Raw genomic sequence first — 17,168 nt, 5'->3', positions numbered from 1 at the left:
GCCTCTCCCACCTCAGCTCCTGTGAGGCCCCAAACTCACAAATGCTGCTCAAAGATGCGGACACTGGTGTCGCCAGCCATTGAGGTGACCAGAGTGATGAACTCAGACAGGACGGATGGGAGGAGGAAGCGGGACACCATGTGAGTGGAGCTCCTGGACACCGAGGCGCATCCTGGATCCCAGGCACAGAGGTCGTGGTGGGGCTCGGGGCTGGGGACTGGGGACTGGGCCACAGGCTCGGGGGTGGGAGAAGGGTCTCACCAATCTGAACCATGAACTCCATCCAGTGCTGGGCAACACGAGCAAACACAGGCTGCAGGGTGCCTGCCTCGCCCTCCTCCAGCTGTGTGGTCCTCCGTCTGAAGACACAGCAGGAGTAAGAGCTTCGTACCCACACACAAGACCTGTATGTTCACACGCACTCATCCGCCCCTGTGACTTCACAGCACACTTTCCACGATAACACACATACCTTTGTCTCTGGGCCCCAGACTCTGGGCCCGCTGCCCGCTCAGTCCCACCTGGAGTCCGAACGCTTTCCGTTTTGTGACGCCTCCGGCCCCGAGTGTCTTCTGGCCGATCCAGGACAATGTCGTCAGTTGTTTTGGGGGAACCCAAGTCCCCATATTCTGTTTTACTCTGGAGGCAATGCAGTGAATGAGGAGGGGCTACTGGGAAGGGGAATGTGGTGGAGGATGGAGGCATCCAAGAATAGTTACAAGAACCTAGAAGAGTTGGAGGCTAACCAAGTAGCTGTGAGTAGGCTACTCAACTCTCCAGATCCTCAGTGGTCTCACTAGTAACAGGCCTGCTGAAATCTTGCAGGCTGTGAGGATCTGACAATGAAAGTGGAAATGAAAACACTTAAGCTGAGGCTGTCTGTGTATAAGTGAGAACGTGCCATGTTCTGTGTACTCCTGTCTAAAGGACAGGAGTTTTCTACAGCAGGAGCTCTGAGGCAGGGCCTCCGGGGAGTAGAGGGGAGACAGGAGGCAGGCAAGCAGGCAGAGACCAACCTCACCACCTCCCTTTATTCCGTTACCAGCATATCCCAGAAGCTGCGCCGGCCAGCTTTGCTGGGGGGAGTCACAGGTTCGCCAGGGCCAGGGCTGGGGGGAAAGGTACTGGCTCGGCCTGCAGGGCTCTTGGTGTCCAGCGACCCACTCCTGAGACTCCCTGTGAGCAGCAGGCATTACAGACTCCTGTCACTGACCATCAACCCCCATTTCAGACAACCCAGCCAGCCCCAAGACTGGTAAGAGACAGACATGTATTTACATACTATACCTGTTCCTGAATGGCAGGGTGTGTGTGTGTGTGTGTGTGTGTGTATGAAGTTCCTGGTCATGTATGTGTGGGTGTGTGTAGAGTTCCTGGTCGTGTGTATGTGTAGGGAGTTCTTGGGTATGTGTGTGTGTATGTGAGTTCCAAGTTGTGTGTGTGTGTAGGGAGTTCCTGGGTGTGTGTGTGTGTGTGTGTGTAGTTCCTGGTGATATGCAGAGAAGGTGATTGACAACTGTGAATGTGTGTGTGTGTGTGTAGGGAGTTCGTGTGTGTGTGTCTGTGTGTGTGTGCGCATGTGTGCGTGTGTAGTTCCTGGTGATATGCAGAGAAGGTGATGGACAACTGTGAATGTGTATTTTAGATGCAGCCTCTGCCATGTCTCCCCAGACTCTCCTTGCACCCTGACCTGGAACACCGTCTCACCTGGATCTCTGGGGTTCTCCGGACTCCACGTACCTGCAGATGTATCCTCTGTACACAGTGGTGCTGGCAGCAGCCAGAGCTCCATGATGGCATCTGCCAGGGCCTGGCGAGCTGCTGTTCGGAGCTTCTCCTCCAGCTGCACAATGCTGATGTTCCCCTTTTCCCACACATCCAGTCGAAGCCGTGGGGCCCCGCTTGGAGCTGGAAGAAAGAACGGGGGCCACTTGAGTATGTCCCTGGTTTCCACAGCATTAAATGAACACCCCCTCCTCTAACTGAGCTGCCCCACCTGAAGAACTGTCCGGCAGGACTGGACAGCGAGTGACTTGAGTCAGCTGCTCGAACTCTTCCTCCTGCAGTGGGTCTGGGGGCCCCGCAGAAGAGGTGGGCCACGATGCCAGTGAGATGGGGGCTCCCTCCTCATCCACAAAAGCTAGAGTGATGCAGGCGACCCCTGGGTAGAAATCCAAAAGGAAAGCTCAGCTCTGGGACTTCCTGGCCCTGCCCTCCCCACCCAGTCCAGCTGTGGGACAGGCTTTCCCACACCCTGTGGCGCCATGGGCCCAGGGGCTGCACTGTACCTTTGCCCCCAGTACCCTGTCCTCCAGGCTTGTTGTACAAGTAGATGTCCAAGTCGGGGAGGCCACCCTGTGGTGGGAGCGGATGCTGGGGAGAGAAGAGCCACCGAGCACTAAGACCAGGCAAATGGACAAAGGCTATCAGGGTGTCCACAGGGAGAGCGGGGAGCAGTACACGCAAGAGCAAAGGAAGACACAGGCAGGTAACAAGGGCTGGGGGAGGGGCTGGGGTGTACAGAAGTCCATGGGTGCACAAAGGTACATGGATGGCTGGAGAGGCATCTGTAGAAAACATCTAACTCAGCAAGCATGCACGCAAGTGTGGACTGGGGGTGCAGCCTCACCTGAAAGTGGTTCCGGCTGTTGCTGTCCGTGTACTTGGGGGAGTGCAGGAAGATGAGCAGGTTCTGCCGCAGGTACCAGGCCAGGGCGGGAAGCCAAGGCCGGCAAGAGGGCGGCAGGGCCAGGTGCAGCACCTCCGAGGGCAGACTCCCTGGGGGCTGGATGAACTGCAGAGAGGGAAGGAAGGGGAGTCAGAGCTGAAGGAAGAGGTTCTGGCTGCGACTGTCCCAGCAGCTGCGGTGGAGTCACACAGGGAGCCTGGGAGGGAGCTGACCTCCACATCAGCTGGTGTCAGCTTGCAGTTCCGCACGAGCATGACCGTGATGACATCGAGTGTGGCCTCATCCAGGCGCCGACGCAGAACCCGCACGAGCTCATCCGTGATCTCAGGACCTGGACGCGGCCACGGTGGGGAGGTGGAGACACTGGCAGAAGATCTAGCCACCCCATCTCATCCCTTAACCCCAGACTCAAACAGGTTCCCATACACCAGAGGCAGCCAGCACTAAGTTCTAGCTCTGCCAAGCTACTCAGCATGTGACAGGTGAGTCTTACCTCTCAAAGCCTCAGTGCCCCCTTAATACCGAAGGAATAATAATAGCATCTATCTCATAAGTAACATTCTTAGCCCAAGGCAAGTATACATTTATTGAGCCATAAATAAATGAGCCAGTTGCCTACTGGATACCTTGGGTTCAACGGATCCCAAACCCGCCCCAGTATCTGGCCAATGAGACCACCATCTATCCACATATTCACTCAGTTTAGACATCTGGCTGCATTTTAGCCAGCTATAGGTCCTGCCCTTCAACATCCCGGGAGCCTGTCCTTTCCCACCCAGCTCCTGCTTGAGGGAGGCCCGGAGCCAGTGTAAGAAGTCCCAGACAACTGTGGAACCGCATCTGGCCACTCCCCTCACCTGCCTGCCCCACGCCATGTACCAGCAGCTGGATATGTCTGTCCACTTGGCCCACAGGACGAGCAGCATCAGAACTGCGGCTGGATGCCATGTCCAGGGGAGAACGAGGACCCTGCAGGGAAACTGTGGTCAGGGCCTGGCTCCAGGCAGCAAAGTCTGCAGGAGCATGGGGGAATCAGGGAGTGGGGGATACATGCCAAGGCTTCCTCAGAACAGATGGGCTCCTGGCTTCGGGACAGAGCAAGGGACGGGGGCAGGGCATCACTGTCCCACGGCCGCTCACTGCAGGAAGTCTCCAGGAGCCTGGGAAACAGTGGCATGGGAGGGCTTTGGACAACAGCTCCTCCGTTGCCCCAGGCTGTAGCCAGGCTTCCCAGGACCCACATACCGCAGATAGTACACAGCTTTTGTTGCTCGCTCCTGATAAACAAACATGTTCTTCCGGTTCACCACAGAGAAGGCATTAAGCACAGAGCGCAGGGCCTGGATGGCTGTAGGGGGAACCAGGGTTTAGGAAACTCTCTTCCCGATTCCACCCCCGACCCCCAACCCCACTACACTCCACCTGCCCTCTCAAGCCAATCATATACCCCGAGAGACACCCATGCTGGGACCCATTTTGAGGCGTGAGTGGACTCGAATCACAGTTCCCCAGACGACATCACAGGAGAAATGGCCAGGGACAAACTGCATCGTGGCGGCCAGGTACCCTCGGGGCCCGCAGCTCTCATCGGCAGCATAATCTGGGGGATGGGAGATGGTGGATCAGAAATGGGACACAGCCCTCTGCCCTCAGACTTCTCACCTGTGCACTGGCCTACCTGTCCTCAACCCGACTCCTCTGGCCAATCGGTCTGCGGTGGGGAAAGATGGTCACTTTGGGTATTAAGATAAGCTCTTAGGAAGACAGGTCATAGCACAAAGGTTTTCAGAACTATCTCAGGAAGACATGGAGAAGGAGCTAAGAAGAGGTATCAGGAAAGGCAAAGCATAATCCTGAGGATGCTGCCAGGACACTCTGAGCCTGTCAGAATATAATACAGAACATATCCTACTCATTGGGCAGTGCAATAATAATACATACCCCATTAAAACAGAATGTGTGTAACTGCTTACATACCCCTACAGCAGAGTTAGGGGACACTACACCCTTTGCTCTGGAGGACAGCTAGCCCAGAAAACCCAAAGTGTTGGGTAGCTCTTTGCAAGAGCCTGTGGCTGCAGCCCACGGCCTTGACCGACCCTGTTCTGGTTTCCAGGTTGATGAGGAACCTTCCAGTAGGTCAAGGTGGCAATCTGGTTTCCCAGAGAAGTTGCTCTAAGATGTGAGCAGTGTACAGGACACCCAGGGGGCTGCAGAGTCTGGAATGGAATGCTGGTTGCTAAGGGTTTCAGCGAAACCATATGGAAAGACTAAAATGAGGAAGGGCTGGGTCTGGCTTCTGACTAGTCTCACATCCTGGGCTGCTGGGAGCCACTGTGAAGGAGTGCTTGGCGGTCGCAGCTCACACTCAATTTGCAGAAGATGTCTTCTAAACCCTGGGAAGTCCATCAATTATGGGGATTCTGCTTTGATATGGAACACATCCCAGGACGTGCTGAGAGACGCACTCTCCCGTAGCTGTTAGGAACGTTTGTCTACAGACTTGCTGAGCATGTTAAAGATAAGGAGTGATCTGACATTGCTTTTAGAACTGAGGGAGAACGGCAAAGGAATGGCACGATCTGGCTTTTTTCTGTGAGCTGGGGTGAGAGGTCATGAGGAATAAGAGAAGAGAGCAGAAGTGTGGAGATTTTGATTACCATCTCAAGTAGATGATCGTGTGTTTCCTAACTGTGACCAGACATCTCAGAAACCCCAAAGGTTTCTGTGCCTGCCTGTCTGGAGGGGCAGCCAGTCAGAAGGCAAATCCTACTGGCACTCAGGCTCCACCCCTCCGGTGTTCTGGCCTGTGAGCTGGCCTACTTGACCACCATCCCCTGCCCCTTCCTCGGCCCCGGCTATTACCCTGCAGGGGAGAGACGGTCATTTTAGAAAACAAGGCAGGGCCAGGCAGAGCATGCCCTTAGGAAGATAGGTCACAGGAGCGCCTGTTGCGTGTCCCTTCTCTCCTGTATTCTTCAACAGCTCCCCCTCTGCTGTCTCTTTCCCGTGGAACAGAAACATGCTGAAGTCTCTACCTTATTTTAAATTCCTGCCTTGCCTCCCACCTTCCTTTAGTTTCTGCTGGATCTATTTGCTTCTCCCTTCACTGCCAGGCGACTTGAAAGAGGAGTGACTCCGGGCTCCTCCAGTCTAATATCCTTTCATGTTTCCAATTCCTCTGGTTTCCTACTCCGGTCTCCACTGAAAGCACTTTCACTAAGTCACTGATGACCCCGTGGCAGCCAAACCTGGTGAGCCTTTTCTGTCCTCTACTCCTTGTTCTCACTGTATTACCTGGCGCTGAGGACCAAGCAATGGTGCGTTACTTGGTCCACCCCCAGCTTCTCGGCAGTCTTCGGTAAAGTAAGGCTGAGTGGGACTCACCATCGCTGGGCAGTGGTGCCCGCTGACGGGAGTGGAAGGGGGTCTCGCTCCGCCACAGATCTTCTTCGCTCTCAGCCACCAGAAGAGAGTTGCACACGTGACTGTCGTGCAGGTCCTGAAGAAGCAGCCGCTGAGAGAAGAAGGAACCAGCCCTCAGGGAACCGAAATATTCCCACATATACTGCTGGTGGTGATGGAGAGGGGTGATCAAAGTCTACAGAGAATGCCCATTATCACTGGGGGGTCGGAGGTCAAAAAGAGCATCAGTAATCACTGGGAGCTCAGAGATGGTGTCTGACAGTCACTGGGCTCCAGGCGCTGAGCGCTGAAGCCAGTGAGGAACATCTGTCCCTCCTCTTTGCCAGAATCTATTTACTGCCCTTCAGATCTCAGCTTAGAAATCTCTTCTTCCCAGTTTTCCCTGACACTGCAGATGGTCAGATCCCTGTTAAGTGCTCTCACAGTCTCTGCTTTTCCTCTTCAGAAGCCTTCACAATTGCAGCGGAAATAATCTGTGTGTTTTAGTTGTTTCATATCCATATCTCCCCACTTGACATAAGCTTCTCTCTGTCTTAATTCATTATCACATCCCTAATGCTAGCTGAGTGCAATGAGAAGGAGCATCTCACAGTCACCGGAAGGGAATCAGAGAGTAACCCACTCTGGGGGTGGGTTGGGAGAGCTCCTCAGGTTGTAAGGACACTGGGGAGTAGTAGCATCCCAGTAACTAAGGGTCAAAGAAAAAGTCCAAGTTGGATCAACAGCCTCTGAAAGTCAAGTTCCTGGAAACTCCTTCCGCATCTGGGCTGCACCCCATGCCTGGAGAGCCTGCCCCTTACCTGGTTGACCTCCCTGCAGATCTCCCCAACTCGCCTCACCAGGAGCTGCTGCAGGTGGCGACACTCGGTGCCTGGCCCCCCATCCTCCCGAATCAGGCTCCTGGGGAGGATGCATCAGACACAGAATTGCAGTGGGGAGGGAGAAAGGGGAGGGTGTCATGGGAGGAGGGGCCAAGAGGAAGGAAAGGAAGGAGGACTGGCCAAGGGGAAGTAAACATGAAGGCAACTAGGAAAGATGGAACTCTCAACAGCAATTCTGGAAGCCTGGGCTCCAGGCTTGCCTCACCAGCCTCCATGTAGGTACCACCTGAGGTTTCCGTCATGCAGTTCACCTCTTCTTTATCCTCCGATCTTCTTTGTCAGAATGGTGATCCTCCCTTCTCTTAACGTGCCCACCCCCATGATTAGAGCAGCAATGAACGAGATGCCTGAATCTGACACTGCTGCTTACTAACTGGGACCTTGAGCAAGCATAATATAACCCGTGTGTGCTGGAGTTCCCTCATTCTGACCATAAGAATAATACTTCGCAGCTATGTTACAGATCAAATGAGTGATCCATATAACAAACAGCACAGTGCCTGCCACATAGCAAGTACTTGTTAAATACCACCTATTATCCCTTACTTTTATATGCCTACAGCTCCTGGGCTGCTGTGAACTATAGATTCTCTTAATGCTTGGCTAGGAGCCAAAATCCTCATCAGCTTTTCAACTCCATTAGAAGAGCAGTGATATGCTTTCTTACAACATGTGGGAAGTGGTCAGGCGCCCCCAACCTCAGAGCACAAGTCATATCACTACCCAAAACTTCAGTCCCAAGTCTAGCCTTCTCACAACACTGAAGAGGGGATGGTGAGACCAGGGAGAAGCTAACGTCGGCATCAGGGTGCAGGGCCCAGCTTCTCCTTACCTCGCGTGTGCATACACTTCCACACGGTCCTGCAGCACCCGGACAATGAGCCAGAAGTCAGGCAGGCAGGGTCCAGGGAGGCCTATGAGTGAAGGCTGTGGAGGTGGCAGCCCGGGCGGGGTCCGCAGTGTGAAGGGGGGCTTCTCACCTGGGGTCTCACTGGGACCCTCACTGTCTGAGCCACTGCTGCCACCATCGTAACCTGTGTCAAACATGCTCAAGTTCATGACCCTTACCCTTAGGGTCATGTGAGCTCCAAATGCATCAGCTTGGTGGGCCTCTCTGGGTTAGTCCCTACTGATGGACCTGCCCAGACCTTTCACTATGCAGCCCTGAGTCCACTTCCCATCAGCTTGGTCTTCCCTGCTCTGCCCCAACTTACCTAGGTGGTCCGAGTCCACACTGCCCTGACTGGACATGAGACTGAGTCCCCGGCTGGGCCCAGGCTGGCTCCCTGGGAAGAGAAGGGAAAGCCCGGAGCCTCTCTCAATCCTGCCAAGTATGCTTTCTGAACATGGTTGCAGGACCAGGGAGGTGCAAGTCCTCTCTTACCTCCCTGGGGCAGGTTGGGCAGACTGATGAGCACGGGGCTCTGAGAATCCTCTGGGGAGCCAGGGACTTGGGGGCTGGTTGTCAGGGCCTGAGGGTCAGGAGATCAGGTTGGAGCACAGCCCCACACTTCCACCACCACCCACTCCTTTCGCAGGTCAGCCCAGGCAAGACTCACCTCCCCTTCGAGGCCTTCAGCCCTGTCCTCCTGGCTGCGCCAAGCCCAGGCCGGGGAAGGGGGCTCCCCATGGGACCCACCTGGCTGTTGGCCCACTGCCACAAAGAAGAAGCCACTGTCAGGGTCCTCAAGAAGAACATGACCAGGGAGATGGAGGCGGCGGAACTCCTAGGGAGCAGGAGCCAAGGGCAGAGGTTAGGCAGGAGCAGCCCTCCCTACTGGTGGGCCCCACACTTCCTCATCAGACCCCTCACAAGTACCTGGTGAAGCACACACTAACATCCCCAATGAGAGTTATGAAAAGGCTCAGTGACTCGCCCAAGGCTCAACAGGCCCAGGGGCAAGGGTGAGCTGGGCCACCAGGCTTGGGGTCAGGGTCAGACCACAGGGTGAGGAGGTGGGCTCCAACCGAGAGAGGGCCTTCCGGTTCTATCCATGCAGCCTGGGAAATGACGGGCCCCAAGGTGACCAGGGAGCGACTGGAGGGCAGCATACCTCCTTAAACTGTGTGAGAGAACGCTCTGGCCCAAACACAAAACTCAGGGGCAGCGTTTGGCGCAGGCAGGTGGAACGTCCAGGGGAGCTGTGGATATGGGTGGCTGCGCGGTGCAGGGCCGGGCTCTGGGGGATACCACCTCTTCGGAGCGCCCCCACCATCTCATCCTCCAGCAGCCAGCGGATCTACAGTCAGAAAGCAACGCAGGGAGCGGTGAGGGGCACCCCCACACTGACCGGGGCATCGCCGCACTACTCAATCAGAAGACACTGGAAGAGACTCTGCCTCACAGACTGGGAGAGGCCTCACTGGACCCCAGAATAAAGGGGGTGTCCTACGTCACCATCTGATGGAAAGGGTGTCAGTTACAATGCTCAGGGGTGGTTACTTAGGCTGGGGGAGGGAAGGACCTCACCTCACTCATGGTGGTCTCAACAGCCAGTCTGTGGGGTGTGGCCAAATTAGACAGTCCTGGGTGCCTAATTGGAAGAAAGGTTCACATACTGGTTTCCAGAGGACAAAACCAATGGGGAGCGAGGAAGTCTAAGAGGGAGATAAGGAAGTACCTGTCTTCTCCTGGAGGTGGCAGTGGGGGCCCCAGCCCATCATCGGATGGCTGCCCTGGGGACCGTGGGAAAGATGCACTACTTTCAGATGTTGACCTGAACAGGACAGGAGCAAAGGTCAAAGGTCAGCACCTACAATCCTCCCAAGGCCTCCTCAGCAATCCTTCCTTGGAATCCTTAAGGTACCTTTAGTCCCCAGGCGCCCCTAAATTCCTTAATGGTTCCCCTACTCTAACAAGGCCCCAGATCCCCCACCAAACTTGCTGCCACACCGGTGGTGCTGAGGATCCGAGGTCGGGGGTAGCTCCACTTCCAGGGGCAAGGTCAGCACAAAGACGTCCAGAGTGACACTGAGGTCCTGCAGAGGAATTCGGCCTCCGATGGGGGGGCCCTCCAGGCTAGAAAGCACCTGGCCTGGGAGAAGGAGGAGGTTAGGGGTCACTGGAGCCCTGGGACAAGCATAGATACCAAGTGTCCAGGGCTAAAAAGTTATACCCAGAGGCTCTCTCCCACCCCCAGACAGGCAGGCAGGCTGGACCAGGTCCTGTGGCCCTCCCCTGGGGACCTCCAGACTCACCCAGGCAGGTGGGCAGGCTACACACGGGCACTGAGCTGTGCTGGCCACGCAGCCGCACAGAGCACGTGAGGTGCAGGAAGAGTGGCGGCAGGTCATGCGCCAGGCTCTCGGGCCCCGTAGGTGAGTCGCCCCCCAGGATACTGAAGGAGTCTTCATCGGGGTTCACGGTGTCTGCGTCTGACAGCGAGGCGGAGTCCAGCCCAGCAGGCCCCAGGTCTGGTTCACGGCTCTCGCGGTACTCCACCTCCAGCTCCGGATCACTCTCGGTAACCACGCAGCAGGCAGACGCATCTCCTGCAGACACATGCCATGTGGTCAACAGGAGCAGCTGGCAGTGGAGGCCCCGGGTCCTGGCCAGAAGTAGCCTTTACCCCGCTACCCACTGGCCCGTGTACCTTCCTCTCCCACGAGCTCAGCCTCTGAAAACTCCAAGTCACTGACTTTTCTGTCGACTGTGTCCCGGGGGCCCTCATCCTGGGCAAGAGAAAGGGGCAGCTTGACTTGAGGTGGGGCCTCAGGGGACCAAGGATCAGGGATCAGTAGGATCTGGGTGGGCCAAGCAGGATTTCAGCGGCTACAGACTATGGAGAGGGAGGGAGGTAAGGGAGATGACCACTCACCTCACGCCTGCTGGATGGAGGGCAATAGAAGAAGTAGTGGGGGTTGGAGGGCACCGTGCGGAAGTGGAGACTGCTGATCTCCAAGAACTTCTCCTGTTTGGGGTTCGAAGGCTATGATGTCAGCTGCTATTCGGCTGAACATTGCCCCTACCCTAGAATAGATACCTACACACCCCCACCCATGAGGGACCTCTGCCCAGCAAGGACTCTCTACCCTCACCTGGATGAGGCTGTGAAGAGCATCGTGGGCCTCTCCTCTGAGCTGACAGACATCTGTCAGAGAGATCTCCAGGCCCTGGTCTGGATGACCAGGGACACGGGTGCTCTGAAACTCAGGCTCGCTTAGGTCCTCGGTCTCTATGCTGAGCAGGGTGGAGGGTAGTGAAGTGTTAGGAACCATTGCATCCTAGAGAAGCCTGCTTCCCAAGTGGGAGCAGCACACAATGCTCTGCCTCTGCCTCTCAGAAGGGTACTGAGCACAGGACATTGGCGGGAAGAGGCCAGGAGAACCCAACACCCATCTCCACTCTAACCTCCATATTTGTTAGTGGCTGGACATTTCTGTGCAACAGAGGAATGAATAAGGCTGAATCCTGGCTTTCTGACTTGGACCAGTGGGTGGAGGGAGAGATCATTCATCGTGGAAGAGACCCAGGTGGAGAAGCAAGGTTTGGTGGGAAGAAAGTGCACTCATCTGGAGGGCATGAAAGGTGGGGGATCTAGACCTCCAGAGAGGGAACTGGGCATCACCAATGTACTCAGCCCTCCGCTCCTTCCGTTTCCCCAATGCTGACCCCTGCAGACACCAGACACACAGTTGTCTGTCTGCCTGCCTCTCTCAACAGTTTCCGTCTCTGTGAGACTCAGCAGTTTAGGGGTTATCACTACTATCTGGATGTCCTCAGAACAAGCTTCTCCTTTCACTGATGGCCACTGGCAACTCCCCACCACTAACCTAGCTCAACACTCCACAGCAAAACAGGAAAGCTGGGAGAACCAGAAGAGAAAGACGGGGAGACTGCTGCCCATATTGAAAGGGAGACAGAAGCCTGGGCAGGAGGTGGGAAACCAGTGACCAAGCCTGGTTGGTCGCTTCTCCAGGGCAAGAGGCCCCAGGCTATATGGGCTTCATCTGTGTGACCCCTTATACATCATTCAAGAACCATCCCAACCTGGACTCGGAAGCCAGGACAGCTCGTTCCCGAGGCTCGGGGCCCTCCTCCATGCTGCTGCTGAAGAGCCCTGGGCTGAGAGGACCGGGGCTTGGGGGTGCATGAGGCAAGCCCCGAGTGTGGCCACACAGTGCGAGCAGAAAAGGGGTGATGTCTATTTCCTGCAGTAGCTCCTCACAGGCATCCACTGCTATCAGCAGGTCCTGCGAGGTCACGTTCTGTGCTTGCTGCAAGCTCCGGAATAGCCCTGGGGGAAGCGGAAGGGGCCACGAGGTCAAGTTCTGTGAGGACCTCTCCAGTCCCCATGTCCGTAATCTGCAAAGTGGGCTCCTCCTTGCCACGGCGTCACACTCACCGCGGACATAGCATCTCTGTGCGTGCTCCTGCAGCAAGGCACAGTGGTTGGCTGCCTCCTTGTGCCTGGGCTCCATCCAGGCTGAGGACAGGGAAGGCTGGTCGAGGAACTGAGTCCTAGGAATGGGAGGAAAGAGACGGCTTGGCTAGCTCCCCTCAGTGACAGCCCACACTCAACCATCCCCCACCTTCCAGTGGATTGTCCCTAGGTCCCTACCAAATGCAGTGACGGCCCAGAGACTTCAGCTGATGTGCTGAAGGAAGTCCATCACTGGGCAGGCAAGACACGGCTAAGAAGCTGAGCTCCTGCCACTGATCATCAACTTGCGTGTCTGTCCCCTTGAGCCATGGCTGGGGGCCATGGTTGGCTGGGGGCTGGGAAAGGACCTAGGTCAACACAGAGGGCACTCACCTGAAGACGAGATCTCGGGGTGCCTGAGGGGGCTGCACACCAACCATCTGCTCCCTCAGTGCTTCCAGGGAACAGCTATAGATGTAGACAGGACACCGGGTCCGGGGCCCGTCTGCACCTTCTGTCTGTGAAGCCTGCCGCCCAGAGTAAGCTGGTAGGTCCTGACGGAAGGGTGGGCTCAGCTCTCCTGGATTCTGGGCGCTGTCTGTGGGCAAGAGGTGGCCCATGGCATCCAGCTCTCTGTCTGTTCCCATTCCTGCTGCTGCTTAACTGACTTAAAAGAGTCAGCAGACTTACCACTGGCTGGGATGACACTGAGGATGGGGACCTGGGACTTTGTCACCATGACCCCAGTTCCTGCCAGATCTTTCAGGCTGGGGGCCCCATTCCAATCCCCAAGCTTAGGCCTCGTCTCCTCTTGAGAGGGTCCCTCTAGGCCATATGAAGCCAGATGTAGGACATCTGCAGAAGAAAAGCGAGACATAACTCAGAGCCGCCTGGCAGGCCAGTGAGGGAGCTGAGGGGATGAGTGAGAGGTCAGTAGTTGGTACCTGAGAAGGTCGCGGGGAGGAAAGTCAGAAAAACATGCTGGGGGGTCACAAGCCTTGCATAGCAGCGCCACTGAGGAGGCTGGGCAGATCTGACGGGCCTGAGAGCTTCAGAAGGGCCTGGACTCTGTACAAGAGAAACAAAATCAGAGCCGTCTGAAGGGACCACCCAATGCCCGCTTCCTTCCTCTGCCCGAGACTCCATGCTCCGGGACAGCTTGCAAGACTGGCGACCAAGAGGGATGATGGCACCCCATCAGTGGCGGGTGCCACTGAGCATCCCCAGACTTAGAAAGCTGGGAGAGGAACATGTGGGGACGGCAGGAGGTCACCATGAAGAAAGGCCCGATGCACCAGTGCTGACCGGGGTGGGAAGACCGGGGTCTCCGATGGCCTGGGTGCTGCTGCCTGCTTGATCCTTTAGGATCCCAGGGTCCCCCACTGGTGGCCCCTCTGGACCTACAATGAAGGTAGAGGTGGATGGGAGAGAGCAGGGCTCTGAGGTGCAGGAAAGGGGAGGGCAGAACCCAGACGGAATCGCTCTGTAGAGTCTGGTACCTGGAAAGAGGTGGGGGCTCACCTGGACTGTGGCAGGTCCGCCGAAGCACCTCGCGCAAGAAGGCCGCCTGGTCAGCGGCGGGCAGCGGGAGCTCCCGGTCACTCAGCTCCTGGCCCAGGCAGCCATGCAGCAGGCACAGCACCATGTCATTAGCGGGACAGGACCCCTCGGCGGGAGGGATGAACTCTGGCTCTGCCCAATACACACTCCGCTCAGCACCCAGGGCCTCCTACTGCCTGGTGCCCCCAGCTCCGCCCCGGCCAGCCCAGCCCTCCTGCAGCTCCCGCTCCCAAGACTCTCTGCTCCTTCGCAGACTCATCTGCTTTCTGTGCTCTACTACCCCTTGGCTGGCTGGCCCTCTAGGCACAAGATTCACCCACCTCTGGAAAGCAGGAGGAAGAACATCTGCAGCTGCTGGCACTGAGGCAACAGTCCCATGAGGTCAAAATGGAAAGGGATCTCGTGGACACAGGCATCTCTTCCCTGGTCCAATCCTGGGAGGGCGGGGGGTGGAGATGAAAGCACAGGGAGGCCTGGAGTCCCTGTCTGTGGCTGGCTTCTCCCCATTCCTCCCCTGCTCCTGCCCAGGGGCCCCTCCTCACTGACCGGCAGAGACCCTCGGCTCCGGGGGCAGGGGACTCCACTCCTTGCTCTGGCAGAGCTGTATCAGGTACTCAAAGCTCAGCATGGAGCCTATGCAGGCAGCGTCCCGAGGGTGGAGCTACGGGAGGAGTAGCAGAGGGCAGGGGTTAACCCCAGCCTCCAGCTCGCAAGGAAGCCTGCACCAACACAGACACTCAGAACACAGAGACTCAGAGGGACCAGGAAACCATCAGGCTGTGCTACTCCCAGGGGACTAGGGAGCAGTGGGGTCCTCCAAGGCCACTTACAGCTCGAGGGATCTCACAGTACGTCAAGTCCTGGAGGTGCCTCCAGCTCTCAGGGCCGGGTCCCACCCGTCCATACTGTGGCTCCACCCACACCTCGGTGACCAGGTTGAGTTCCGAGTCCCCCTCCAGGGCCTCTACCTCCACATCGTTGTCATCATCTGTTGAGAAGCTAAAGGAGAAAGGACTTTAAGCTTGGAAGAAAGGAGAGTCCAACCCACTGCCGCCTGGTCAGGAGTCGGTCCACAGAGGGTGGGAAGGCCAGGGCTCACAGGACAGCCACAATTCACACATGGCCTTCTGTCATTCTATCTGCCCAATGAAGCGTCTAAAGAGAGCACCCCCTGCCCCGACTTTCAAGGTTGGGAGACAGACCTTCAGGGGGCAGTAGTGGGAAGGGGAGCTGGAGCAAGGCGGCTTGGGGGATCGGGCCGTACCTGTCCTTGGTGGAGGTTGAATGAGGAGGGAAGAGGATGTACTGGACCACGCACGTGTGCCTCTCCTCGGCTGCAGCCTGGCCCGGGGGCTCATTCTGGGACAGAAGGGGAGAGTTTGGGCCCGCCCCAGCCCTGGCCCAGAACTTTAGGCCCCTCGCCACACTGTCCTGGGATCGGCCTCAGGCCACAGGATCCCAGTGAGGCAGTGTTTCCATCAGCTCCAAACCCGCTCAGAGGAGAGTAGCCCTGGCATGATGATGGACTTGGTGAGAGGGGTCGTGAGGGATGGCGCGTACCTGAATTGGGAGCTCCAGGACCATGGTGATAATGCCTTCCCCACTGCAGGCGAAGTGGAACCCTTCCGAGAGCCGGACTCTGAGGCCCCGCAGAAGCAGGCGTGGGACAGGATGAGATGGGGAGAGATACTCAGCATACAACTCCCAGCCTCCAATGCCACTTAGACGTGCACTTTCCAGCGGCCATCCAGGCAGACTTGTCTGCTGGTGGCCCTGCTCAAACCACTGGTCCCTCAGGGGCAGTAGGTCCAATGAGAACCAGAGGCCAAAATCACCAAGTTGTGGGGAAAGGTGGTGGGTAGAGGAGCAGCGCGTATGCTCTGTGCTGGCTCCTCTGCAGAGCGGGGGCCTCAGAGATGAGGGCAGAGGGAGGGGGCCGTGTCTGGCTTAGGCTTTCCGCCAGCATCCAAGCCCAGCATCGACGCTTGCTCCCTCCCTGCCCCTAGTGGCCCGGCAGGTTGAGTGAGGCAGGTTGAGTGACGTACTCAGTAAGGATGGAAAGGAGCTGGGCGATGGCGCTGAGTGGCAGCGCAGGGGCCAGTCCTGACGGGACGCTCCAGAGCCAGCGCTGGTGGTACAGGTAGCGGGACAGTGATGCCAGGCTAGAAGAGGCCGAGCGGCCCGACACCAAGGGCAGTGGCCCCGGCGGCTCCAGGGTCAGCAAGAAGGGTGCCCGGTAGTCCAGGGGCAGTTTCTCATACCTGGGCAACAAAGGCAATTCCCAGGTGACCTCAACTCATGCCCAGCTCATATTCCTGGACTGTCCTCACCCTCTCTACCAACCTGATGAGCAACTTGTCCAGCGGCTTATGCAGGACCACAAGGCAGGGCCGGTCAGACAGGGCCTGCTGTGGCCCCAGCGTTGGGGGGGACTTGGAGGGAGAGCTGCCCCCACCGGTGCCCCCCAGCCCTTTTCGTTTCACCTTGGGTGTCGGCTCCTTGCTTTGAACCCGGTGGGGGAAACGCAGGCGCAGGATTTCTTCCCTCAAGTCCGACACAATCTGAGGGGAAACTGTGATCACACCCTCCTGCTCCCATCTGCTATGGACATGCAGAAGGGGTCCACAGACGAGGTGGGAGAGCCTAGTACCCCACGGCTGATTGGTCTGGGGGGCTCCTCCTCCGACTGGCCCCGGGAGTGTTGGGGAGAAGGAGCCTGTCAACACGCCAGGGCTCGTGGGTCAGAGAGTGAGTTGGAGCCCCACTCACCTTGTGCCGAGCCTGCGCTGGTGTGCCGATGAGGAAACCCAGGCGGAGCACCATGCACGGAGCCTTGGAAATGATGCGGACCATGTAGAAGGAGGATGGCGGCTGGTCTGGGGCACTGGGGAGAAACGGAGGGTCCGTAAGCAGCCCTTGGCTGGGAGAAGATGGGTTTAGGAAGGAGGAGGGAGAGGGTCTGGGGTGAGAGGAAGAGACACAGGATGAGGGGGAGGAGAGGACATCACCGTGCCCACCTGGAGAGCAGCTTCACATAGGAATAGCCCTCGACGAGCACAAAGCTGCTCCAGTCACGGAGCAGGGAGGTCAGCGAGGAGTGCGAGATCCTGCACTGGACAGTGCTGTAGCGGCCGTTACTGCCGGGGGTGTGGAGGTGCTTGGGGATCGGCCTGGGAAGAGGGTGTGCGCTGAGGTCAGCCGTCCTGGCCCCCAGGCGTGCGGGAGAGGGACAGGCTGCCCTGTCTGAGG

General features: G+C 57.3%; 1 protein-coding gene across 4 annotated transcripts in view; it reads right to left on the bottom strand.

Annotated features, from left to right (window-relative positions):
- The window catches only part of SZT2 (SZT2 subunit of KICSTOR complex), a 53,188-nt gene that overhangs the window by 10,990 nt on the left and 25,030 nt on the right, over positions 1-17,168 (bottom strand). For all 4 annotated transcript variants that reach the window (XM_055401776.2, XM_055401778.2, XM_055401777.2 and 1 more), the window contains 43 exons: positions 16,937-17,089; positions 16,689-16,803; positions 16,263-16,480; positions 15,965-16,180; positions 15,480-15,558; positions 15,184-15,278; positions 14,750-14,918; positions 14,466-14,580; positions 14,240-14,353; positions 13,881-14,051; positions 13,665-13,759; positions 13,304-13,427; positions 13,050-13,214; positions 12,753-12,957; positions 12,342-12,457; positions 11,987-12,233; positions 11,035-11,176; positions 10,815-10,907; positions 10,590-10,668; positions 10,195-10,488; positions 9,890-10,031; positions 9,618-9,713; positions 9,467-9,530; positions 9,051-9,236; positions 8,556-8,723; positions 8,381-8,468; positions 8,211-8,282; positions 7,829-8,030; positions 6,916-7,015; positions 6,077-6,206; positions 4,137-4,289; positions 3,935-4,037; positions 3,744-3,849; positions 3,547-3,658; positions 2,902-3,020; positions 2,630-2,794; positions 2,289-2,373; positions 1,997-2,161; positions 1,741-1,908; positions 1,043-1,176; positions 473-639; positions 262-359; positions 40-172 (listed from right to left, as the gene is read on the bottom strand). In XM_055401776.2, the coding sequence (XP_055257751.2) occupies positions 40-172; positions 262-359; positions 473-639; positions 1,043-1,176; positions 1,741-1,908; positions 1,997-2,161; positions 2,289-2,373; positions 2,630-2,794; positions 2,902-3,020; positions 3,547-3,658; positions 3,744-3,849; positions 3,935-4,037; positions 4,137-4,289; positions 6,077-6,206; positions 6,916-7,015; positions 7,829-8,030; positions 8,211-8,282; positions 8,381-8,468; positions 8,556-8,723; positions 9,051-9,236; positions 9,467-9,530; positions 9,618-9,713; positions 9,890-10,031; positions 10,195-10,488; positions 10,590-10,668; positions 10,815-10,907; positions 11,035-11,176; positions 11,987-12,233; positions 12,342-12,457; positions 12,753-12,957; positions 13,050-13,214; positions 13,304-13,427; positions 13,665-13,759; positions 13,881-14,051; positions 14,240-14,353; positions 14,466-14,580; positions 14,750-14,918; positions 15,184-15,278; positions 15,480-15,558; positions 15,965-16,180; positions 16,263-16,480; positions 16,689-16,803; positions 16,937-17,089 (5,961 nt within the window). The remainder of the gene's footprint in view (positions 1-39; positions 173-261; positions 360-472; positions 640-1,042; positions 1,177-1,740; positions 1,909-1,996; positions 2,162-2,288; positions 2,374-2,629; positions 2,795-2,901; positions 3,021-3,546; positions 3,659-3,743; positions 3,850-3,934; positions 4,038-4,136; positions 4,290-6,076; positions 6,207-6,915; positions 7,016-7,828; positions 8,031-8,210; positions 8,283-8,380; positions 8,469-8,555; positions 8,724-9,050; positions 9,237-9,466; positions 9,531-9,617; positions 9,714-9,889; positions 10,032-10,194; positions 10,489-10,589; positions 10,669-10,814; positions 10,908-11,034; positions 11,177-11,986; positions 12,234-12,341; positions 12,458-12,752; positions 12,958-13,049; positions 13,215-13,303; positions 13,428-13,664; positions 13,760-13,880; positions 14,052-14,239; positions 14,354-14,465; positions 14,581-14,749; positions 14,919-15,183; positions 15,279-15,479; positions 15,559-15,964; positions 16,181-16,262; positions 16,481-16,688; positions 16,804-16,936; positions 17,090-17,168) is intronic.

The sequence above is a fragment of the Moschus berezovskii genome, chromosome 4, assembly GCF_049115385.1.
Source record: "Moschus berezovskii isolate FMDL1 chromosome 4, NW_MosBer_1.0, whole genome shotgun sequence".
Taxonomy (NCBI): Eukaryota; Metazoa; Chordata; class Mammalia; order Artiodactyla; family Moschidae; genus Moschus; species Moschus berezovskii.
The sequence above is the reverse complement of the archived record's forward strand: the minus strand, read 5'-3'. Positions and strand labels throughout refer to the sequence as shown.